This window comes from Carcharodon carcharias, chromosome 14 (assembly GCF_017639515.1).
Source record: "Carcharodon carcharias isolate sCarCar2 chromosome 14, sCarCar2.pri, whole genome shotgun sequence".
Taxonomy (NCBI): Eukaryota; Metazoa; Chordata; class Chondrichthyes; order Lamniformes; family Lamnidae; genus Carcharodon; species Carcharodon carcharias.
Window position 1 is genome coordinate 60,274,794 of NC_054480.1, and position 26,931 is coordinate 60,301,724.

At 43.1% G+C, this 26,931-nt stretch overlaps 1 protein-coding gene and 1 long non-coding RNA gene across 3 annotated transcripts in view; both read left to right on the top strand.

Moving 5' to 3' along the window:
* The first annotated feature begins 8,292 nt into the window (after positions 1–8,292).
* LOC121286940 (protein-glutamine gamma-glutamyltransferase 2-like) overlaps positions 8,293–26,931 on the top strand; it is an 82,593-nt gene continuing 63,954 nt past the window's right edge. For both annotated transcript variants that reach the window (XM_041204255.1, XM_041204257.1), the window contains exon 1: positions 8,293–8,506. In XM_041204255.1, coding sequence (XP_041060189.1) covers positions 8,482–8,506 — 25 coding nt within the window. In that variant the 5' untranslated portion in view covers positions 8,293–8,481. The remainder of the gene's footprint in view (positions 8,507–26,931) is intronic.
* LOC121286942 lies at positions 8,906–12,683 on the top strand. The gene is made up of 2 exons (XR_005945118.1): positions 8,906–9,134; positions 10,659–12,683. It is a non-coding gene; the product is annotated as an uncharacterized LOC121286942 (long non-coding RNA).

Sequence of the window (26,931 nt, forward strand, 5' to 3'; positions counted from 1 at the left end):
AAATGTGAAGGTAGCAAAAGTGTGGATGAGGGTTTCAGCAACAGATGAGCTGAGTAGACTAGCACTGTTGTACCTGAGAAAATAAGACAAGATCCTTAACTTATCACACCAGTCACTGAAATATAAAAGTAGCACTTTTTTATTTGATTTTATCTATATTATATGATAATATCATTGTACATTTCAGCATCAACAATTGCTGTAAAAATAATCAATACTTAATACAAACTAGAAGAAACTAAACCCTCATAAGCACAATGAAAATATAATGGTAAAATTTTCATTATCTCAGCTTTCACCTAGTGTTCGTCATTCAAGATTACTTAATGCTTTATATTGCAAAGTGGCACTGGTGGCTTTCAAGAGTTAAGTCTGACTATAGTTGGGTGATGTTAATATAGAAGTCTAACCTCTCTGCTCATATAGGAGCCTGTCTCTGGTTTTGTGCAGTATCACCTTTTTCTGTGATACTTCATTTTCACCTCTAGGGTACATTGTCAATGGTAAAATTTGGGGCAGAATCCCCTCATTCTGATGCATCATTCCAATTTTCAGTTTGTCTGGCACGCACCAAAGTTGGCTGCGCACCCGCCAAACTGCCAAAGGTCTATTAAGACCGTTAATCAACCAATTGAAGTACTTGTCAGGGCCGCCCATCCAACCTTAAGGTTGGCAGGCAAGCGAAGAGCCCAGGCAGCCTTCACATTTTTCAAGGAACCTCATCCACAGGCGGGATGAATTTTCATGAAGGGTTCATTAGTAAAATGTTTCATGTAAATTTGTAAACCTGTCCCAGCTCATGTGATAATATCATATGAGGGGACATGGCTGAATATTTTTTTTTTATTTTTCACATTTTTATGACTTTCTTAATCCCCCTGAGGCAGTGCAGGCCCTGACTCCCTCCTCCCCCCGCCCGCACAGGTAGCGCTGAGTGCTTCTGAGTGCGCGTCACGTTGGGCGGGCCTTAATTGGTCCATCCACATAAGATGGCTATGCACCCACCCGCGCCCACTCCCACCCTGCCTGCCCCACGGTGAGAAAATTCTCCCCTTGAATGCAATAAAAATCTGGAACTAAAAGTCTGACGATGGCCACGACACTATTGCTGATTTTTGTAAAAAAAATCTGGTTCACTAATGTCCTTTAGGGAAGTTAATCTGCTGTCCTCACCTGATCTGGCCTACATATAACTCCAGACCCACAGCAATGTGGTTGACTCTTAAATGCCCTCTGAACAAGGGCAATTAGGAATGGGTAATAAATGCTGGCCTAAGCTAGTGACCCCACATCCCATGAACGAATAAAAAAAGTCATCATCAATGGTCAACTTTTCCAATTCTTACATCATCATCTACTCTTACAGATTGCACATATGCTGTCTTTATACTGTATTTCAAAAATTATGCTGTTGACAACTTTTGAAGGGTACTTTATATTTTCCAAGTCTATCTTAATCTTTCTGAAATATTAAACCCTCTTTAAAAATGTTTTACCTCAAGAACTTTAAGCTACTACATTTAACATGGCTTCAGAAAATCTGAGGCTTCACAGTCGACAGGAGGGGGATTAACTTGAAAAGCACTAATTTTTCCTCTTGCTACCTGTCTGTCCGTAAACTGAAAGGTGTTTCTGATTTGCTTCTCCCTTTGTACGTGGTGGCATATTTTCACAACCCCTCAGTTTTGGTGTGATCCAATTTTCTATTAGTAACCCCACATCAAACTTGAGATAGGATGAACTCAAAGGGTTAGTTTATTGCTGAAAAAAGAGAGACTTTTTGTTGAAGCTTTTCATCTTGGACTCATCAAGAAAATTTGCAAGAATACCAAATGTGAAGGGAACAACAATTTATGCTATATGAGAGAGAGTGCACCTCTACTAATCAGAGTCCACCTGCCAACCAATCAGCACTCTCTTTTCATACAGCATAAATTGTTGTTCCCTTTATATTTGGGATCCTTGCAAATCATCCTGATGAGTGCAAGATGAAAAGCATCAACAAAAAATGTCTCTTTTTTCTCGGCAATACTGGGTTAGTTTATTTGCACACATTCAAACTGTGGGAGGAAGGTAGCAACATTGCCTCCTTTGCATTCATACAGTAAAAGGTAGATAGAGAAAAGAAAGATTTACAATGCAGAGATCACAGAGAAAGGAAATATTGTTTCATGTAGGTCCAGAGTTCAAAATTAAAGTCCAATGAGGCATTCCTTCATGGAGCTCGGTGGGATGAAAGCCAATGTGGCATCATTCTCTTTTCTGATTGTGTTGACTTCACACGATGAGATAGTCACACAGAGATGAATCAGTCTTGAAGCAGAAAGCAGTATAAATGGGGACCGAATTTGACCTGGGCAGAGCTCCTTTTTGGCGAGGTTGCTAGGAGGATAGTAAAATGGCAGACTGAGACCTTGCATTACAGTAAGGCAATATAATTGGTTCCAGCAGCTAGAGATCCATGTCAAATGACTCCCATCACTTCACACCACCTTTGAGGGGGCAGTGGGGGGAGGAAGGGGGGGGTGCCCTTTGTCCTAGAAGATGAGTAAACTCCAGTTGGCCAGCCTGGGTTCTGAACTGCAGATGGGCTTTGTATAGTTCTCTTTGAATTTGGTCTGTGCAGCCCATGGGGGGGTGGGGGGTGCAGTGGGTGTAGTCATTAGTGACTCTTCAGAGATAATGAGGTACGAGTTTCCCTGATACAGCCAGGTAGCTCCTTTTGTCCGAGGGTCACAGACAGACATAGATTCAGCCATTTTAAAACGTCTTTGTCCAGTTTTTAAAAATAGCCATAAGGATATCTATTTATATAGTTTATAAAAATATACAGTGTGTGGTCTTGGTCCCCTCACACCAGCAAAGGCATCCATTTGCATTAACCAATTTAAGAGCATAATTTGGAAAACAACATACTTTAGAAATTTTAACTCACAACTTTAGTCCTATATAAAATCTTGCATCTGTGCTTTCAGCAAATGGATCATTTGGTGAAATGGTCTTCCATACCCAGAATGCAATGCAGAAAATTCAACAACAGCAACACTTTCATTTATATAGCACCTTTAACATAATAAAATGTCCCATGGTGCTTCACAGAGGCATTATAAAACAACATTTAACACCAAGTCACATAGGAGAGATTAGGGCAGATGATCAAAACATATATCTTTGAAGGAGTGTCTGAAATGAGGAAAGTAAAGTCAAGGGGCAGAGAGAAGTAGGGAGGGCATTCTGGGGGCTTAGGCAACTGAGGGCACAGCTACAAATGGTGGAACAATTAAAAGCTGAGATGCTCAAGAGACTGGAATTAGAGAAGCGCCGGTAACTCGGAGGGTTTTAGTTTGGAGAGGATTATGGAGATAGGGAAGTGCCAGGCCATGGATGGATTTGAAAACAGGATGAGAATTTCCGGGTTGCTTGACCCAGAACCAATTGGTCAGCGAGCACAAAGCTGATAGTTGAGTAGGATTTGGTGCAATTTAGGACGCGGGCAGCAGAGTTTTGAATGGCCTCAAGTTTACACAAGGTAGAATGTGGGAGGCTGGCCAGCAGAGCATTAGAATAGTCAGGTCTGGAGGTAACAAAGACATGAATGAGGGTTTCAGTGGCAGAAGAGCTAAGGCAGGGTGGAGTCACACAACATTATGGAAGCAGAAATGGGCCGATAAAAACTCATCGTGGGGTCAAATATGACACTGAGGTTGCAGACAGTCTGGTTCCACCTCATACAGTTCCAAAGGGGAGGGATGGAGTTAGTGGTGAGTGAGCGGAGTTTAAGGTGAAGAATATGGGGAGTGAAGTCAATGGCTTTAGTTTCCAATATTTAATTGTAGGAAATTTCTGCTCGTCCAGTAATGGATGTCGGAAAAACAGCCTGATGATTGAGAGTCAGCATAGGATTCAAGAGAGTTGACGGTGAGGTAGAGATGGGTGTCATTAGTGTACATGTGGAAACTGACATGTTTCCGGATGATGTCGCAGAGGGGAAATGAGTAGATGAGAAATAGGAGGGGGCCAAGGATAGATCCTTGGGGCACAGCAAAGGTACCTGTGTGGAAATGGGAAGAGAAGAAACTGATGATGATTCTCTGGCTACGATTGGCTGGATAAGAATGAGACCAAGCAAGTAAAACCCCACCCAGCTGGATGGTATAGAAGCATTGGAGGGCAATGTTGTAATCAATTTGTGTCAAAAGCTGCAGGCAGGTTGGGAAGGAGAAAGTTTACAGTCACATAGGTGAGTTTGGTAAGCCATTTCATACTGTGGCAGGAGCAGAAATCTTATTGGAGGGATCCAAACATGGAATTCCAGAAAAGTTGGGCACAAATTTAACACAAAAGTCAGGAATATTCAGGGTATTTATCTGACTTTGTGTTTGTATCCAAGGCCCAGGGATATTTGACCCAAACAAAACAAACTTGTTTTGTTCAGTTAGTGCTGCATGTTCCTTTCTGTCTGCAGGTTGTCATTGAAGTTAAGAAATTAATTCCATTGGCAGATTCACCAGTGTTTTACTGGTGTAAATTAAAAGGATTAGTGCTTGGCTGCAGGAATATTGGTCTGTAGTAAAGATTTCATGCTGGGAGGTTGGGTACTACATGGAAATGGAAAGACAGAGTTATATAGCCAAGTGGTTATGGTACTGGGCTTGCAACCCCTAGATCAAGAGTTCAAATCTCACAATGGCAAACTATGAAACAATGTAACTTCATCTGAAACAGATGGAAATGGGTTTGTACTCGAAAGAGTTACAGCACCTTTCACAACAACAGAACATTGCAAAGTGCTTTATGGGCAATGAAATACTTTTGAAATGTAGCCACTGTTCTAATGTAGGAAGCACAGCAACTAAATTTGCACACAGCAAGATTCCACAAACAGCAATGCGATCACGACTAAATAAAATATTTTACTTGCCTGAGGGATAAATATTGGCTAGGTGTCATTACTCACTGGGGATAGCGTGCTGTAATGTCAAGCCCCACTGCTCTCCGAACTGTGACAAATGTGAGAAAGTTTAATCAGACCACCAAATTGCCCTAATTTTACCTAACTATAATTTCATTTAATTGAGATTAACAGAATATGAGCAGCAGGTTTGTAAACTTAACGAGTAAATAACTTTATTAAACAAATTGTTTTTAACCAATGATAAAAGAAAGAAATATGAACTGTTAACTCTTAACTCTATAACTTACTCAAGCCCTTTTTAACCCCTATACACAAACACACACACACATAAGACACACAGAACAAGGATTTTAAGGGTGAGGTAAAACAGTTAGATGAGTTGATTTTGCTTGAAGTCTTCCAAGTTCCTTGCAGATTTGTACTGCTAACATGAGGGGGTCTTTCGGCACTTCCAGTCTGTAGTTAATGAGTTGAAAACCTGCTTTTAATGTCTCTACTAGTGACTTCTCCCCTTTTCTCTTGACAGGGGTTTCTCAAAAAAAGCAGGATACAGAGATGTGAGGGATAGCCAGCTAATTACTATGGTAGGATTATTGGAGTTTTACCAAAAACACAGAAGAGAGAGGTTTTTAGATCTTCTCTCTTGGCAGGTTAGGATCTTTCTCCTGGCTCCTGCTATCACAAAACCCTGGTCACCTGGTCAGCAGCTGATCAAACGCCATTGCTAGGCAGTTCTTCCTTGAACCATGTCCTTACTGGCACCATCGTCCAACCTGGCGCACACTGTTCAAAACAGAAGCAACATTGTAAATATTCTCTTCCTGCTTCAAGGAACAGTTTTTTTTAAATTGCAGCCACTGTACGTTTTTAAAGCCACTGTCCAACCTTAAAGTTACAGTCATCTTAGCTCCAGGATGTCACTGCAGCAGTTCCTCAGGGTAGTGTCCTAGGCCGGATCATCTTCAGCTGCTTCATCAATGACTTTCCTTCCATCATAAGGTCAGAAGTGGGGATATTCGCTGATGATTGCACAATGTTCAGCACCATTCATGACTCCTCAGATACTGAAGCAATCTATGTTTAAATGCAGCAGGACCCGGACAATATCCAGGTTTGGGCTGACAAGTGGCAAGTAACATTTGCGCCACATAAGTGTCAGGCAATGACCATCTCCAACAAGAGAGAATCCAACCATCGCCCCTTGATGTTCAATGGCATTACCATCACTGAATCCCCCACTATCACCATCCTGGAGTTTACCATTGACCAGGAACTGAACTGGACTAGCCATATAAATACAGTGGCAGGTCAGAGGCTAGGAATTGTGTGACAAGTAACTCACCTCCTGACTCCCCAAAAGCTGTCCACCATCTACAAGGCACAAGTCAGGAACGTGATGGAATACTCCCCACTTGCCAAGATGAGTGCAGCTCCTACAACACTGAAGAAGCTGGACACCGTCCAGGACACAGCAGACCGCTTGATTGGCACCACATCCACAAACATTCACTCCCTCCACCACCAACACACAGTGGCAGCAGTGTGTACCATCTATAAAATGCATTGCAGGAATTCACCAAGGCTCCTTGGACAGCACTTTCCAAACCCACGACCACTACCACCTAGAAGGACAAGGGCAGCAGATACTTGGGAACACCACCACTGGGTGGTTAACAGTGAGGTTGAGTATCTTGGCCTACAGGAAGATATTGACAGGATGGCCAAATGGGCAGATTAGCGGCAGATGGAATTTAACCCTGAAAAGTGTGAGGTAATACACTTTGGAAGGAGTAATTTGACAAGGAAGTATTCAATGAATGGTATGACACTAGGAAGTTCTGAGGAACAAAGGGACCTTGGCGTGTGTGTCCATAGATCTCTGAAGGCAGAGGGGCATGTTAGTGGAGTGATGAAAAAGGCATATGGGACACTTTCCTTTATCAATCGAGGCATAGATTACAAAAATAGGGAAGTCATGTTGGAGTTGTATAGAACCTTAGTGAGGCCAAAGCTGGAGTACTATGTCCGGTTCTGGTCGCCACATTATAGAAAGGATGTGATTGCACTGGAGGGGGTGCAGAGGAGATTCACCAGGATGCTGCCTGGGATGAAACACTTAAGTTATGAACAGAGGTTGGATAGACTTAGGTTGTATTCGTTGGAGCAGAGAAGACTGAGGGGCGACCTGATCGAGGTGTACAAGATTATGAGGGACTTGGACAGGGTGGATAGGGAGCAGCCGTTCCCCTGAGTTGAAGGGTCAGCCACAAGGGGGCATAAGTTCAAGGTGAGGGGCAGGAGGTTTAGGGGGGGATGTGAGGAAAAACTTTTTACCTAGAGGGTGGTGACAGTCTGGAATGTGCTGCCTGGGAGGATGGTGGAAGCGGGTTGCCTCACATCCTTTAAAAGTACCTGGATGAGCACTTGGCACACCATAACATTCAAGGCTATGGGCCAAGTGCTGGTAAATGGGATTAGGTAGGTAGGTCAGGTGTTTCTCATGTGTTGGTGCATACTCGATGGGCCGAAGAGCCTCTTCTGCACTGTGATTCTGTGGTTCTGTGGTTACTCACCATCTTGACTTGGAAATATATCGCCGTTCCTTCACTTCCGCTGGGTCAAAATCCTGGAATTCCCTTCCTAACAGCACTGTGTGTGTACCACATGGACTGCAGCGGTTCAAGAAGGCAGCTCACCACCACCTTCTCAAGGACAACTAGGGATGGACAATAAATGCTGGCCCAGCCAGCGAAGCCCACATCCCATAAATGAATTAAAAAAAAGTTCAAGGAAGAATAAAAGTAACTATTCTTTACACAGGACAGTAAGTTAGTACATTAACCTTTAGTTCCTGGGAGCTGGATTGCACTTAATCCATTCCAAGTGGAATGAATTTCCACATCTCTGCTGCAGTGTGTGCTCACAGCATAAACTGACACTAATTTTGACAATTTTGCTTAGACCATAAGGATGGCTGGTCGGGGGTATCCAGATACTGCATTCAAGCAGGAGGCATTGTTCTTCTGAAACTGTCACACCTACTTAAAGCAAAATAAAGACATTTCTTTCTGTGTATCTGACCCAGAAATCTCTGTCTTGGGCACATACAATGGAAAAGTGATCAATTTCCTTACACGAACTGTCCTTGATTTGAATGAGCCCCCTACATCTGCTGCTACAATTTTATTTTAATATCTTATGCATTTTTCTGAGGGTGCGGAGATGCAGTGTGACATAATGCCCCTTGGTGTAAGATTATGCAAAGTCCCTGTGATGGTTGAAACCACACCTGCCAGTACAGTGAATGCCTGGTCTCTGTCAGTTTCTTCCTCCTTTCATGGGCCGGGTCAGGGCAGAAACTTGTGGCGACTCCTTGAGAGGTGGCCACTCCCTTGAACCTTTCTCCCAGTCTGCCTTCGGTGCTGGGCTTTACAGCTGTATGAGTCACAATCTGCATGTGAACAATCCATAGGGTACAGTTTGAGGGAAACCCATGGTTGTAGCTACTCCTGATTGATCAGCCATTCAACAGTGACAACCTCCTACGACTGAGGACCCAAGTGCTCATGCTTGCTGAGCCAGGAAAACCCAGTAAGTTAACAATCCATGCATGTTCCTCCGTATATAAATAAAACCCGTGCTGCAACTGCAGTCATGTCAATGGTGAATTGCTGCACATTTTCCAACAGTTGCTGCAGAATTCTCAAGGTAGAGTTAAAGGAGAAATGTTTTTTTCCCCTGCTTTACTTCCCATATAAAGACAGGTTCAGTCGGATATCATTCCTTTGTCCATGCTGTTTGTGTGGAAATTGTTAAATGCTTTATATTAACTTTAGCTTTTAAGTGAGTTTCAGTTGGAAAGCTTTCAGTTTCATTTCCATTTCCATTCTATGATCAATGGAAAATGAAAGTTAAGGACAGAGACTTTAGCTAATTAATATTCAGCTGCAAGTTTTCTTTATCCCAGGCTCATAGACATCTCACCTATCCTAGAGATTAATTCCTTCAAGGTTATAGTAGTGGGTGTGGAGTGACATATGCTAAAATTCAAGTTATTGCATCTGGTTCGGTGAAGTAGTTCTTTGAAACACAAATTCTCATGAAGCAAAAGTGAAAGAAATGTAATAGAAAGGAGTCTTAGAATCAGTACTTCAGAATTTGACATGTGTGGCCTGCTGATCTTCTCAATCTCAAGACCTGTGAAACGATTAATTCTGTGGTACCTTTCACTCTAAGTGTCTCAAGTATATGTGTTATTACGATTGGTAATAGTTATTATTGTATGTGTGTTATTATTGGTAATAATAGTTATCATTTTAAGCTTAATTCTTTTGAAAGTCAATAAATACCTTTGTACCTAATGAAATTGTGGAATAACTTATAAGCTTATAAATAAAACCATCCATTCCCTAGCAGTGTTGGAATAGGCTTGCAACTTTGTCAGCTCATTTGACATCTCTCCTACCATAACACTACTTTGTCAAATAGTCATTTGGTAGTACAGAACTTGAGTATTGCTGAACAATTCGCAAGAATACCAAATGTGAAAAAGGGAGCAGTAATTTATACTACATGAGAGGAGAATGCTGATTGGTTGTCAGATGGACTCTGATTGGTAGAAGCATTGCCATGGAGAATGCACCAGTTGATGGTGATTGACAGTTAACTGCCAAGTATTGTTTGAAATTTAAACCAGACAGCTTGACTCTGATTGGTCAAGGCATTGCCCTGAGGAATGAACCAGTGAATGGATGTCACTTATTTTGTTTAGCTGAAACAGGTGAAATGTGTGTACATGCTTTTTTTGCCTACAAAGAACAAGGCCCTGTGTATCAATATTTGTAGATTTAAGTACTGGAAGCTGCAAAAAATGTCTCTTTTTTCAGCAATACTTCCTTGTCACTTATATTTTGTACTTAAACTGGTGCTCCTGCTTGAAATCCATTCATTGAACTTTCCACACTGTTAGTGTTTGGGTTTGTTGTGACCCAAGTGAATAAGGTTCCTCAGATGTTAGCAGAAAGCAAAATACTGCGGATACTGGAAATCTGAAATAAAAACATAACATACTGGAAAAACTCAGCAGGTCTGGCAGCATCTGTGAAGAGGGAAACAGAGCTAATATTTTGAGTCCGTATAACTCTTCTTCAGAGCCCAATGCAAACTGGAGGAACAGTACCTCATCTTCCATGTAGGCACTTTCCAGCCTTCTTGACTTAACATTGAAGTCAACAACTTCAGACCATGAACTCTTTCCTCCATTTCTACTTTTTTAATCCAATTTTTAATTTTTATTCCAATTTTTAATTTTTATTTCAATTTTAATTTAAATTTTTATTCCTATTTATTTTCATTTTTAATTTTCATTTATTTTAATTTATTCATTCATTTTTTAAAATCTTTTTCCCCAAGTGACACCTCCCCTACCCCCACAGGGCTATCTGTCCCTTGTTTCAATGATGTGCTTTCACAGAGCACTCACCCATGTTCTGCTATTAACACATTCTGCCACTATCAGCACCTTCTTTCGTCCTTACCACTACCTTTAACACTTCCTTTGTCTTGTGTCCATGACACCTTTGTCAATCTCCCCTTAGCTCCCACCTATTCCTGACCTTCTATCTTGCTTCGCTTGCTCCACGGCCTCTTAAATGGTATAAAATCCATCACATTACTACTTATCTTTAGCTCTGAAGAAGAGTCATACAGACTTGAAACATTAACTCTGTTTCTCTCTTCACAGATGCTGCCATACCTGCTGCGTTTTTCCAGCATTTTATGGTTTTCCTCAGAAGTAAGCCTGGTTGGTGATAATAGTATCTATGGAACTCAGAAGCAGTAAAGTGATTGTAGGAGGCTACTTGTTATCAAATCCTGCATGATGAACAATGGTTGAACTCTACCAGAAAATGATAGATTTATGAAAGATTTTGGAACTGCACATGATGCCACATAGGTGCAAATACTGCTGCCTAAAAAATCTGAGAGACTTATTTTTGTTGCATCAGCTATTTTACTCCTAGAGAGGGACCAAAACACACAGGCCTCAGCAAGGCAAGGAGTCTTACTCCTTCAGTTTATTATGTCCAATAGGTCGATGGGATGCATCTAGTGTGTGGGTGAAGAAAGTTAGCTTGCTTTCTGCTTTTGTACTTGAGTTTGTTTCTCATTTTCAGCCTGCACTGCTAGTTAACAGAGAACTCAATTTGTAAGTCTCTCTTTCTGTCAGTACATAGCCTTTCCATCGGCAAGTCCTCAGCCGTGCCTGGAAACTGACTTCAGGCTAAAGCTTCAGAGGAACTTGGGGCAGGTAAGGCCCCCAGGCACGCAGTGTGCAGGCCCATCAGCATGTTGGACATGCCCTCACATTCATGAAGGTGATATGTCATCTTCACAGAAACTTCTGCAACAAAGCCAATGCCAAATGTAATGCTTTTCACACTGTTGGATCTAACTGGGGATGATAGATGGGCAGGATAGGTTCTCCATAAATATTGCCCAGGCTTGCACCTTGGAGACACTCCAGTTTTGCTGCAGAACGTTAACACAAAACAGGAGACAGTAGTTACGAGTGTTAAGGCCAACTTGATTGGCTTAGAGAATGGGTGCTATGGGCTGTCTCTGGCAGTGGGAGGGACAATCATGTCCCACTAGTCAGCCATCATCCATCTCAAGATGGGCAGCCCCTGACTAGTAAGATGCTACAGTCCACCTGCTTCAGTTGGAACTTAAATTCTTTGTTCAACAAGTGGACAGGATCAATTGTACCAGGCAAACAAATAAAATAAACAAAAAGAAAGAAGATGCCAACTCTTTAATTGGCAAGCTGGAATGTCAGGACCATGTACACTGGATTGATAGATGACTTGCAGCTAGTCAATAATGTGCACAAAACAGCTTGATTGACACAGAATTGATAGGCTAAATATGTCATCTTCACAGAAACTTCTGCAACAAAACCAATGCCAAATGTAATGCTTTGCACTCTGTTGGACACAACTGGGGATGATATTTGGGCAGGACAGGTTCTCCATAAATATTGCCCAGGCTTGCACCTTGGAGACACTCCAGTTTTGCTGCAGGATGTTAACACAAAACAGGAGACAGTAGCTACGAGTGTTAGGACCAACTTGATTGGCTTAGAGAATGGGTGCTATGGGCTGTCTCTGGCAGTGGGAGGGACAATCATGTCCCACTAGTCAGCCATCATCCATCTCAAGACGGGCAGCCCCTGACTAGTAAGATGCTACAGACCACCTGCTTCACCAGATAGATGATGGCTATATACCCAAGACCTGGGTTACGACCTCCTAAGGTTTCATACCCCCATGACAAGGACACCTGTAGGCGAGATATGAAGATGGACATTGACACTGAAAACTGGGAGACAGCCACTGATGGCTGTGACCTCTGGAGGCTGACTGTTTGGAAGGACATTGAAAGAGGCGAGCAGAAATGAAAAGGTCAGGTGATCAAGAAGAGGGCCCAGAGAAAACAAAGGTTAATGAATCATGCACCTTCTCAGCCCACTGCCTTCATCTGCAGCAAATGAGGCAAAGACTGCTATGTCAAAATGGGGCTCTTGAGCCACACCAGGTGATGCTTAATGCGCCATTGATCACTATGGTGCAAACCGTTGTCTTATGAGATGAAAGGCTGCCACCAAAACAGCTATCTAAAGTATTTCTATTGAATATAATTTGCCTTTTTGCTTATGTTTAATTTATGCTGGCTTTCCTGTGATTGCTATAGTAAATATTTTTAAAAATGAAATCTTGCCGGTTGAGTTTTCTTTGGAGTCGTTTGGGAAGTTTGTTTCTTTCACGTTATTGGCCTCCACGGGGATCACAACAAACAGCTTGGTAGACCTGGCAAATCTCTGTCCTCAACAAATTTTCACTTAGCTTCAGTTTTATGCACAGAGTAGCTGCAAGAATGCATGAGATTAGAATGTCTTGCATTTTGCAAACAGGCAGCCCTGATTTGGAGCAGATGAATGTGGGCTCTGTGGTCAATCTTCCAAGAAAAGACACCATTAAGAAGTTGCAATTTTACTTGGCATGGACAAATTGGTGTTTCATTTTGCATACTGGCAGGGGTATTTTAATGAGCTTTACAACTACACACGCTATACTTTTAAAGAAAAGATAAATGTGGTTATGTGCAGACTCATGCTGTAGTGCACTACTGCCATTCTTGGTTTCTAAAGCCTTCCTTTCATTCTGGTTAAAAGATTGCAGTTCTGACCTAGTTCTTTTCCCTTCTTTCATAGCTGCACAACATTCAGCCATATTTTAACACTGGTGTTAACTATGGGTTACTGACAATGTCAAAATAAATGGATATCAGCCCCAATTTAGGTTTTACTGCCAACCAGGGTGCACCAGGTGATGTGGTTGTCATGAGAGGTTATATGGAGTTAGGGCTAAAAATGTAATGGCTAATGTATTAAGGTTGGGAACAGTGTGTGAGGTTTATAGGAGCAAAGTGCTTGTGAAAGAGATTGTGGGTTCAGACAACTTATTGATAGGTTGCTGTTGGCAGTTTGGAAGACTAGGCTAAGCAGGCACTATTACTGTAGGAGGCTGAAAAGTGATAACTTTTATAAAACTGTAACATTTTCTAGACATTTAATGTATATCATAACATTACCTCACAGCAGAAGACATCATATTGTCCCAGTAAAAGCAAACAGAACAGGGTTTGCAGTCCCATGCCAGTGACCAGATACAGGAAGACTTAAAATAATATAAAATTATTATATTTGCATTTCAACATATTTACTCTTACTAATTGTGGCAAGTTAATGCTAATTCAAAGGATTGAGGTTTAAATTAATTTGAAACTCCCAATACAGCATCACCTACAGAAAGAACAGGTACTGCAATGCTGATACTTTTACTAAAGGCTTTCCCATTGAGACAATATAACATAGGAATATTCAAAGCATTTCAAAATAAAATACTGTGACGCATTTAATAACTTTAATGCAGATACAACAGATGTTTTAACACACAGGGAAAAGCTAACGAGGACGTAGTACATAAAGTATTATAAATGAAAATAATAAGCCGTGTAGCCACCTTAGACAGCACTTCCAAACCCACTAACACTACCATCTAGGACAAATGCAGCAGACACATGGGGACACCACCATCTGGAAGTTCCCCTCCAAGCCCCAGACCATTCTGACTTGTGATTATACTCGTGGATTCATGGAAAATGGACACTTTACTTTTGAAGCAAAAATGGAGAATGGACACTCGGCTTTGAACCAAAACAGAGTTGAGAGTTCTGGTGACCTCTTCTTTTCTGCAATAAACGTGGAGCTCCACAAGGTTGGAAACTCGCCTGGCTGTCTGGATAGGGCAGTAAAATGCAAATGACCTTTCAGGACTTTTCATTGAGAAGATGTTGAAGTGCAACAAATCTTTCCTGTAGCTTAATGACTGCTATTGTCCAACTAACTGCAGGTGCTAGTTCACAATGGACTTGCAGACTTCTTGGATTCAGAGTGGAATTTGACAGAATGGGTATGAGAAGACGCCCGTTCTATCGCAAGGAGATACAAATGGGTGAGACTCAAACACTATTGTGTGTCAATGACCAAGTCATCAGAGACCATTTTTGTGTGCACAATGGAAAAAAGATACCTTGGTCAAATGACAGAAACCAGATTTAATGAGAAACATTTATTAAGATACATTTTGAGAGGAAAGAGAGAGCAAGGGAACAGATCCATACCAGTAAAGGAGGGGACCTGCCTAAAATCCATCAGCAGGTAGAGAATTGGGGCTGGTCTTCACTTACTGATTTGAAGAACCAAACCAGGTTTTTGCCACAGGGGTTTGACTGTGCCTCAATTGGAGAAAAGGCAGAGAAACCTGCAAGTGCAATTAGTAAGCCACTGTATATCCATTGTTAGAAACGTCTAACCTCCAGTTCTGTAGGGAGCCAAAAGGAAATCATAGGTCTGCAAGTTTTCAAGCCTGCATCTCTAGAGAATCAAGGGTGACAATGACATTTTGGATTCTTAAGAAATAAGTACATGCTACGTCTTTTGTAATCACCTTTTCTTGTGTGCGTGTGTGTGTGTGTGTGTGTGTGTGTGAGTGGGTGCTTACCCTTTTTAAAAAACTCACTTTTATCAGTTCTTGAGCGTTTCAGGGATTAAAGCACTTTTTCTATTTAAAATACATCTGTATCAAGTCAGTTGAGAGGTTAAAAAAAGGGGAACCATCTCTCCCCGGTCTGTACAACAGGCAAAGTTGTTCTGTCTTAATCCTTCTGCTCTTACATTTCAAAGCCAAATTGAGAAATAATCAGCAGTAGCAGCATGGAACAATCAAAAAGTCCATTAACCGTCATCCAGTAAGTGTTGTGGATTTGTTCAGAAGAGAAACTTTGAAATGTCATGGGCCAACAGAGATTAGAAAAAAATGGATACCATGTAGAAGGCCCCTATATTATTCAGGTACTCTGATTAACACACTATTTTACATTACAATGTTCATTTACAGAGTTTGTACGCAAGCACATGTATCAACAATGCAGTATGCTCAACCAGATAATGGTACTGAATTTGGTCAATCTCCTCTTGAAAACCAATCAGCACCTAACTGAACTTGTGGAGCATCTCAAACCATAGCACCAACCATTGTGACTATTTAGTTACATACAATGTGGAACAAGCAGAGAGTGACCTGCAGGAGAAATCACAATAAGCCATTGTGTAGAAATATTATGCACTTGTCATTAGTTCCTTGAAATGTGCTGAGGGAATATTGTCACAGGTGCATCATGGCAAGTTGATTTTCCATCTCTTCTGCTGACACAATTCCCCTCTCCCAGCCTTATTACACAATATATGTATATATTCATTATTTTGTTTACAAGCTGCATAAACCTATTCAAAAAGGCAAATAAGAAATTATGGCATAAAAAACCAGATTCCATTCCAATTTTTTACAGTAGTTTTCTGCTTTATGTTTTAGTGCTGTCCATTATCCTCATATTACTATTATGTTAATTTTATTAAATGTATCTAATTGACTTCTTCAGTTGCACTAACCAGTTTAATTTGAAGCTGTTAGTTTTAATACCGAAGTATCTATACACCATGCTAAAAGGGCACAGCTGGGAGTGGTTGAGTTCAATTGGGCATTCGTTTAACACACAAAGAAAGAATCAGCACAGTAATACTATAGGAAATATAATCCTCGTCACTTTCCTATTTGGACTGCCCAAATTTTTGTCTGTTACTGTATTGTGCTGCAACAAGCTGAAAGATTTGACTTTCAAAAGAGGATTGAAACACTATCTGAAGAGGAAAATTTGCAGGGCTGCAGGAAAAAGCTGCTAGATTAATTACTCTTGTAGAGAGCCAGCACAGAAACAGCAGGCTGAATGGCCTCCGTCTGTGCTGTAACCTTTCTATGATTATATAATTCTATGAATTTTTAGAAATGACAGAAGCACAAACATGTGTCTAGCATGGAAATCTTTATTTACATTTGTGCTGATTTTATTATGAATAGCTGTGAAACCTGAACTTCACAGATCTGAATCATGCAAATAGGTTTTCAGTTGTACCACACAGAAACCAAATAATTGTGTAGGATTTAGTCTCACTGTTGGGTAAACAAGTACATCAGAGCATGGTTAGAATTTTCCATTAAAAAAGAATCAATTTTGAAAAATACTACAGGAGCACAAAATGGATTTACTTACTTCAGTCTCTCTCAGGAACGTTCTGCAGGAGTGCAGAAGGGATTGCCATCAATTCCATTCAAAACCCAGACTGTAGAATTGACATTTAGAAAGAAGTAAGTGATATTTAGATAGCCCCTTTAATGTCCTTAGTTCCCTGATAGTGCTTTACAATCAAACCTTGTACATGTAATGTCAGTAAAGTGATAGAAGGGGTCATCAACAGTGCTATGAAGCAGCTTAGCAATAACCTGCTCACTGATGCTCAGTTTGGATTCCATCAAGAGCACTCAAGACCTCATTACAGCCATGGCTCAAACATGGACAGAAGAGCTGAACAGTGCTCAACACAGCTCAACAGTGCTATGAAGCAGCTTAGCAATAACCTGCTCACTGATGCTCAGTTTGGATTCCATCAAGGGCACTCAAGACCTCATTACAGCCATGGCTCAAACATGGACAGAAGAGCTGAACTCCAGAGGTGTGGTGAGAGTGACTGCCCTTGACATTAAGGCACCATTTGACTGATTGTGGCATCAAGGAGCCCTAGCAAAATTGTGGTCATGGGAATCAGTGGGAAAACTCTGGAGTCATATCTAGCACAAAGGAAGATGGCTGTGGTTGTTGGAAGTCAATCATCTCAGTTCCAGGACATTGGGCCTATGCGCCAGCCCGAAGTTCGCACGGGCCCCTCAAAATACTGGACAATTGGCAAGTTAAGGGCCTTAACAAGGCCTTCAATCAATGGTGGGCGAGCGCCCTGCTGCTGAGCGTACCCGCTGATTAAATATCATGAGGCCGCACACTGATGTTGGCACGCTCGCGCAAAGTCAGTGCATGACATTTTAAGCGCCAGTGTGCAGGCTCCGCCACCCGGACGTCAGCCAGAAAATTCTGGTCATAGACTCAAGACATAAAATCTCCTGACTCCCCAAAGCCTGTCCACCATCTACAAGGCACAAGTCAGGAATGTGATGGAATATGCTCCACTTACCTTGGATGAGTGCAGCTCCAAAACAACACTCAAGAAGCTTGACAGCATCCAGGACAAAGCAACCCGCTTACTTGACAACCTATCCACAAACATTCACTCCCTCCACCACCGATGCACAGTGATGCAGGAACTCACAAAGCCTCCCTTCGACAGCTCCTTCCAAACCCACGACCATTACTATATAGAAGGCCAAGGGCAGCAGACAGATAGACAAGCACCACCACTTAGAAGTTCCCCTCCAAGCCACACACCATCCTGACTTGGAAATATATCACCGTTCCTTCATTGTCGCTGGGTCAAAATCCTGGAATTACCTCCCTAACAGCTCTGTGGGTATACCTACACCATGTGGGCTGCAGTGATTCAAGAAGGCAGCTCACCACCACCTTCTCAAGGGCAATTAGGGATGGGCAATAAATGCTGCTAAGCAAGCAACACCGGCATCCCGTGAACAAATTAAAAAAAACTGTTGTTGGCAAACACAGCAAACAACTTGCATACAAGAAGGCCACATAAAAGCAAAGGAGATAATGGTAAAATTTAATGGTAAAATTGTTTTAATGGTGTTGGTTGAGGGATAATTGTTGGCCAGGACACCGCAGAATTTATTGCTGTTCTTCGAATATTAAATTCACCTATAAAGGCAGTGAGCAGGAAGTAACATCAAATGCAGAAAAGCTGTTGGGTGAGACTAAAACAAAATCAAAAATAAAACTCTCAATTGTATTGGGTATAGAAACATTAATTACAGGGTAATGCCTGGGATCCAATGCTCCCAGTGGGGAGCTGCAACTGAAGAGAATTGAGTTTGGCTACAGAACAATAACACTGCAGGTCTGATTCTCCAACAAACATTCCCTTCAAGTGTAGTTCCCCACTGGGAATGCTGGATTTATTTATCTCAACCCTACATTGGATCCTGGCGACTCAACATATTAAGTAAAGATATACTCATTGTCATGTTTAAAACCCTCATGGCCTTGCTTCTTCATGTCTGTAACCTCCTCCAACCCTATAAATCTCCCACTATTAATTTTTCCTTACTTTTGATTCTGACCTCTTGTAAAGTCTATGACAGAGAGAGGTGGCGGGATAACCTTTTTCCTTTTCTCCCTCACCTCTTGTTTGACTGCAACAAGATATATGTTTTTAGGAGTGTTTTAAACCTTTTGAGTGTTGTGAGAATTTAAAGAATAGACACAAACAGGCTCTCTGGGAAGTGTAAATCTAAAGAAAAGATAAATGTTTATTTACACAACACCCAAAATGTAAACATAACAAAATACCTGCCCCCTCAAACACACAAACACATATATACACAAGACAAAATGAGTTCTAAAGCTGAAACATGCACTTAGATTACCAACAGAGTAACAAGAGGCAAATCAAATATTTTTAACCAGCCCTTTAAGATGAAAAGCTTTGCAGGCCTGAAGAGTTTTCTTTCTGTTGGTTATTTGAAGACAATATAGGCTAGAAGTTTCTGGGTTTTTCATACAAAATTGTGGCCAGGCTTTTGTAGAGAAGAAACTGAAACCTTACAGTTGAAAACAAATTAGCCTCTCCTTTCACTGCCTGAGATGACTGTCTGCTCGAGGCACGATTCCTTTCTTCTTTCTGGGTGATGATCTCACTTTGCTGCTGATCCCAGACTGCCTTGTTGGGTTCCCTTGTGGAGTAATAAGGTGTCAACACCCCCTCTAGCTAGTTTCAGTCAAGTTATTGCAGTTTTATTGCCTCCCACAGTCCATATAATAGGTTGGAGCTGAAGTGACTGATACATAATGGGGGAATGATTGAATTCTCATCTACATCCAAGCAATGAATTGTTCACTGAAAAGCATTATTTGACATTCCATCTTCTTGCTACTGACAGGTCGAGTAATCATTGTCTTTTCAATCCCTTCCATTGAAGTAATGGGGTTGGGGGGTGGGGTGGTGGTGGGTGGGGTGTGGGGTGGTGGTGTGGGTGTGGGGGTGGGGGCGGTGGTGCAGTCAATTTGCACGTGGCAAACCCATTTACATTTTTAACTAACTTCCCAGGCATTTTGTCTCTGCCCAGAAACCACAAAAGAAGTCACCTGACTTTCTGGCATCCACTTTGAGGGGCACAATGTGCATTATTCCATGTTGCTTCCTTCTTTTGTTTTTACAAAATACAGAGTCCATCATCCAATATCTTTATGGGCATAATGTGACCATCACAAGTCCTTGGTTCCACCACTGTTGATCATATATTTATCAGCCTAGGGTCCATGTTCAGAAATCTCCTCCTAAACCTGTCTATCTTTTCACCTTCCTGCCTTCCTTGAAGCTTAACCTTTGACTAAATGTATTTTCACCCCTCCTAACATCTAATTCTTTGGCTCAGCATCCTTTTTCTTTTATTATGTTCTGCAAAGTGCTTTGTGATATTTATCTATGTTAAGGACACCATATAAATGAAGTTGTTGTTGTTGCTGCTATTTTTACTAACACAACATCCTAACTTTTTCATTTTTGCAGATTTGGGTGCACCCTCAGTGTCACAGGACTTCTGCTCAGAACAAAGATTTTCCAACGTCCGAGATGTTTAAATACATTTTGCTAAGGTCTCTGGCCCTGCCAGTGATTCCACCCAGAAAGGGGCTGCCATCGGCTGTGCTCAGCCTCAGCGAATTGCTTGTACTTCTTTCATTATTTTTCAATTTCAATTCGTCTCAGTGCCACTCAGCGATGCTAAGTGCCACAGCTAAGCAACCATCTCTTACATTCAGTGTTACTGCAGAACAAATGACAGGAATGGTGCTGGATGAAGAATGTCTGTCAGTTGTATTCCATCCCAACATGCAGGCCCATAAAAGGACAATAAATGCCCCCATCAGCCAAGTGGATGCAGCAGGACTGCAGAGCTTAGATCTATTCCATTGGTTATGGGATCACTTAACTCTGTCTATCACATGGTGATTATGCTGTTTGGCATGCAAGTATTCCTGTATTGTAGCTTCACCAGGTTGGTACCTCATTTTTAGATACACATGGTGCTGCTCCTGGCATGTACTCTTCATTGAACGAGGGTTGATCACCCAGTTTGATGGTAATGGTAGAATGAGGGATCTTCCAGGCCATGAGGTTACCGGCTGTGGTTGAATACAATTCTGCTGCTGCTGATGGCCCACAGTGCCTCATGGATTCCCAGTCTTGAGTTGCTAGATCTGTTCAAAATCTATTCCATTTAGCATGGTGGTATAGATCACCTTAGGGCACCTTGCAAACAGAATCCTGACGCTGTCTGCTGGAGCTAACCTGATGGATAGGATTTGAGCCCCAGTGTGCTGTAAATACTGAGGCAGGCAAGAGTGAAAATGAGTGCTGCCACTGTTGAGCCAGTTTCCTGACACCATTCTGGCTGCCAGTGATTTTGCTCAGGTGAGTGGAAAGTGGGACCCAGCCATCTGCCTAATTCGAATAATTGGCCAGTTGATCTTGTTAGTGAGCTTGTTGTCAGCTTATCAAGGGCCAGTCTGGGATTTTGTGGGGACAGTCCAAGTAGAAGGAGGCTACAGCACAGCTGGGAGCCAGTCATGGCCAAGCCATTCAATTAGCTGGGCTCACACAAGGGAGAAAGAGAGGGATACTGGGCCATTGTCACACAGGAGCAGAGTTAGTAGAGCAAGTGGTCTTTGCAAATTTGGGCAGTGGAGAGTATCATAACCGTCCATGGATCATGTGATCATAAGCGGTGGGTGGATACAATAAGCATTGTGTGTGCAGCCTGCTCAGTTGCCCCTGCAAAGTCCTCCTTGTTATCATCTAGGAGCTTGTGCAAAAATTGGGAGTGATGTCCCACAGACTGGTCAAGTACCTTGCAAGTAAGGTGGTAGAGGTCGTGGTTTGGAAGGTGCTGCCGAAGGAGTCTAGGTGAGTTGCTGCATCTTGTAGATGGCAGTTGTACATCGGTGGTGGAGGGAGTGGATGTTTTGTTTTTACTGAGGATACCCTTCATTGTGTTGTGTGGCACTACCACCATGCTAAATGGAATAGATTTTGAACAGATCTAGCAACTCAAGACTGGGAATCCATGAGGCACTGTGGGCCATCAGCAGCAGCAGAATTGTATTCAACTACAGCCTGTAACCTAATGGCCCGGAAGATCCGCCACTCTACCATTACCATCAAACTGGGTGATCAACCCTCGTTCAATGAAGAGTACATGCCAGGAGCAGCACCACGTGTATCTAAAAAAGAGGTGTCAACTTGATAAAGCTACAATACAGGAATACTTGCATGCCAAATAGCATAATCACCATGTGATAGACAGAGCTAAGTGATCCCATAACCAATGGAATAGATCTAAGCACTGCAGTCCTGCTGCATCCACTTGGCTGGCACCCCATCCACCACCTTCAACATCCACTCCCTCCCCCACTGTTGTACAGTGGCAGCAGTATCATCTACAAGATGCATTGCAGCAACTCGCCAAGGAGTCTTTGGCAGCACCTTGCAAACCTGCGACCTCTACTGCCTAGAACGACAAGAGCAGCAGATGTATGGAAACACCCACCTGCAAGTTCTCCTCCAAGCCATGCACCATCCTGACTTGGGACTATATCAGCCATTCTTTCACTGTCGCAGGGTCGAAATCCTGGAACTCCCCTCCTAACAGCACTGTCTATGTATCTACTTCACATGGACTGCAGTGGTTCAAGAAGGCAGCTCACCACCACCTTCTCAAGGACAGTTAGGGATGGGCAAGATGGGCAATAAATCCTGGCTGAGCCAGAGAAGCCCATATCCCATGAAAGAGTAAAAAAAAAATTCCCCTGTTGCAGGGTACCAATGCTTGCACCCATGTAGCTGTCAAAGCACCCAGTGACAAACCAGTGAGATTCATCAACAGAAACTTCAACTCCCTCACCGTCCAACTGTTCGGCGACCACAAGAGTTTCCTTCATGCATGCACTTGCTTTTCTGGCAGCTGCCATGGCACTTTCATTCTCTGCCAGTCCACGCTGCCTCAGATTTTTACTCCTACATCCAAAGTGCATGGGTGGATCCAGGGGATATGAGATAACCCTTGAAGAGATGGTTACTCATCCTTCTGCAGGTGCCCAAGGTAGAGATATGGAATTGATAGAACCAATGCCACCTATTGAGCAGTACAAACATTGAGCATGCAATTGAGCTTCTAAAAATGCAATTCCTGTGCCTGGACCAGTTGGGTGGTTCCCTCCAATACCCTCCTGCAAGGGTCTTGGTCATTTTAGTGACTTGCTGTACTCCCAAGAGAGGTGTGGACCTTGAGGATGGTCGTCTGGTAGGAGACGGCTCACTGGGGTAGCAACAGGAGCAAAGGGTGAGAGAGGAGGAGGAATTGGAGGCAGAAGAAGATGACACTGAACAGAGAGGTACCTCTGCTCCACAACGAGGAGGTCTCTTCCTTCATCTCTAGGAAGAGGAACTCCCTCCTCTCATTCGAACGGCCCCTAGAATTAGATTCAAGTTGGCATCGATGAACTGAGGAGCTGCACTGCCTCAGGTGCCAGGTCTCCATCTCCCCTGTGACCTCATTCTTCCCTCTGGTGCAGTGGAGGCTTTGCACAAACTGTAGCTCTCTCCCTCAGGACAAACAGCGGCCTCAGTGACGGGGAGCCCCACAATTTACCTGACCCACCTCCGTTCCCATCTCCACTGGCTCTAAGTGGACACAAACGTGTCTTCATGTCAACTAATGTCCTCCCCATGTGAGGCAGGATTTTCGCTGAGTGGGCCCGACCCACGTGAGTGTAAAATGATGCACGATATTTTGGTCAGCAGGCGTGCACAGGAGTTGGCAGCGCATCCACCGTCAATTAACAGACCTACCAAGGCCATTAACAAAGTAATGAAATGAAGTTTTTCACTGCCCACCCAGCCTTACAGTTGGCAGGCAAGCGATAAGGCCAAGCGGCCTTTGCACTTTTTCGGAAACCTCATCCACGGGTGGGATGATGTTTCCAATCGCAATTAAAAATCAACTACAAATTTTAACATTGCATTAAGAACATGTCCCTACTCATGAGACAGAGTCACATGAGGGGACATGCTTTGTAACAATTTAAAATTGTTTATTTTTAATTCTTAAACTCTTCATCTCCCAGAGGCAGCTCTGTGGCTCAGGGGGCTTTTCCAGCGTGCATCCACGCACATGCACAAAATCGCTCACTCACCTTTCTCCCACCCCCACACAGGCTGTGTTGAGTGCTGCTGTGTGCTTTTCACACTGGGCAGGCCTTAATTGGTCCTCCAGCATGAAATCGTGGTCTGGCCCCGATTGGTGGCAGCAGTCGGCTTCCCCACTGTTCCCATCCACCCCCGCCGAGCCTCTCCAACTGGGGTGGCGACTAATCAGTTCCCCACACCCCCACCCCTATCCCAGAGCTGGGTTTCTGACTAAAAACCAGACTCATCTCCTGTTTCCTGCTCAAAAAATCAGCTCAAGGGTCCTACTGGCCAACATGAATTATTCATTCCATTCCGATTGCACATTGTAAGTCATTTGTTTGGTTTTGAAGTGTTATCATATGAGGATATTCTTACTACATGTAATATGGATGGCCTACTATTTCGATGGGACCTAACGTTGCGGCATAGAACAAATGTTATTGCAAATGCTATGCAGTCAGTACTGAGGTTCAGAGCATAGTAAGTTGCAAAGCTCACTTTCTATTCCACAATCCCACACCTGGGGCAGAATTTCCCGTTTGATGTGTGGGGGGCGGGTGTAAAATGACATGCGGTGATGTTGAGCGTCATTGCGATAATTAAGGGGCCAGTTAAGGCCCTTTAGTCTTCAATCGACGCTGATTTTTCATGCCCATGTGATTTTTGGGTCGGTGCACGGGTGCAACAGGCAGGCGGGTAAGGGACTTTTCTATTAACCTCATTCATGGGCGGGATAAGAGGGCTCAGTGGGGTCGTGAATCTGCTTTGTGAAGTATTTATTGGAGAAAGTATTTTAAACTTGCCTGTGTGATCTGCAGAACTTCAGAACATATTCCAGCAGCTTTTCTGTACTTTTAACCTTCAGGTCAGTACTCTGCAGTGAGAAATCTTTTACGGGCCTGTAGCTTTCAGGAAGCCTTCCCTTAGCCTGGGTATGGGATCTGACCAGTCCACTGGATGCAGCTCCTCTGAGGAGGAAGGGAGGGCTAGAATAAGGAGGAGGCCAGGCGTGCACATTCAGCCTCCAGGGGAAACACCTTTGGGAGGACAGGCAGAGGCACAAGGGGCGCAGGGCCAAGAGTTAGCCCAATGTGGAAGGGGCTGCAGAAGACGCCAATATCCTGCTACCAGGGAATACAGATGGTGAAGCAGTTACCTCAATATGTCCGAGGTGCAGTGCCAAAGGAGGCTCCGACTGTCAAGGGAGACAGTCAACTATATCTGTCAGATGATTGGGCCTGAGATCTCCCCTATCTGTGTGGGTGGACACCCAATGCCAGTGGCTCTGAAGATCACAGCTGTCCTCAACTTCTATGCCTCTGGCACCTTCCAAGGCTTGGTGGGTGATCTTTGCGGTGTCTCCCAATCAGCTGTACACATTTGTGTCAAGCAGCTTGCTCTGTTCAGGCATGCATTGTCCTTCATCCTTGTCCGCTGTGACCAGGCAAGCCGGACACAAGGAGCCAGAGGCTTTGCAGCCATTGCTGGCTTCCCCGTGTCCAGGGTACAATAGACTGCACACATGTGGCCATCAAAGCACCAGTAGGTGAGCTAGGTGCCTTTGTCACCAGGAAGGGCTTCCACTCCATGAACGTGCAAATAATGTGTGATCACAGGATGCTGATTCTACAAGCCTGTGCAAGGTACCCAGGCAGCTCCCACGACACCTACATCCTAAGACACTCCCAGGTACCAGGGCTCTTCAGTGCTCCAGCACAGCTGGATGGCTGGCTGATGGGTGATAAGGGCTATCCGCTCAGAAGGTGGCTCATGGCACCTCTCCGCCATCCAAGAACAGAAGCTAAGCAGCGGTACAATAGGAGCCACACCTCCACAAGGGCTGTGGTGGAGAGAACCATCAGTCTTCTTAAGATGCGCTTCCGATGCCTGGGCCGCTCAGGGGACACACTCCAGTACGCCTCAGACCATGTCTCGGTGATAGTGGTTGCATGCTGTGCTCTCCACAATCTTGCGCTGGAAAAGGGGGATACAGTGGATGATGAAGATGTGACGCAGTGTCTGCAGCTGCATACGATAAGTCCAGCAGTGATTCCGAGGATGGGCAGGCACAGGGAAATGCTGAGGGGTGTAGACACCGACCCGGGACTACACCATGGAGGCAGGGACACCTGGGATGCTTTAATCCATGAACCTTCAGCCAGCACACCACAGATGGATCACCAGGACCAACCTCAATACTTGACACCTAAGTACAAAATTTGTCAGGTCATCAGCAGGAACTAAGGGCCTTGTACATAAAGTTGAATGTCCAGAGAAACACTCATGACACTTTTCTTAAACATACACATGCAGAAGAAATGAACCATCCTCAGCCATGGTCACACATCTGGCATTTAATGTGTGATTCAGAAAATCTCACAATTATTAAAGACTAGTGTAAACAATCAAAAATAAATCATAAGGACACAACCTCGGCCAACACAAAAGCACCAGTGAAAAACCCATGGTGTGCCTAATGTGCTTTATGCTTACTTTTCTGAGTGCTAGGTCTCTATTTAGGAAGGACAGGCAAAATGCAAAAGACAGTGGAGTTGCATTGCTGGTTAAAGAGGAAATTAATGCAATAGTGAGGAAAGGTATTAGCTCCAATGATGTTGAATCTGTATGGGTAGAGCTGAGAAACACTACGGGGCAAAAAATGTTAGTGGAGGTTGTATATAGGCTCCCAAACTGTAGTGGTGATGTTGGGAATGAAATTAACCAGGAAATTAGAGACACATGCAATAAAGGAATATCTATAATTATGGGTGACTTTAATATGCATATAAATTAGGCAAATCAAATTAGTAACAATATTATAGAGGAAGAATTCCTGGAGTGTATACAGGATGTTTTTCTGGACCAATACGTTGAGGAACCAATTAGAGAACAGGCCATCCTAGACTAGGTATTGTGTAATGAGAAAGGAATAATTGGCAGTCTAGTTGTGCAAGGCCCCTTGGGATGAGTGACCATAACATGATAAAATTCTTCATCAAGATGGAGAGTGATGTAATTGATTCTGAGACTAGGGTCCTGAATCTTAATAAAGGAAACTACGATGGTATGAGGTGTGAGTTGACTATGATGGATTGGGAAACATTACTTAAAGGGATGACGGTGGATAGAC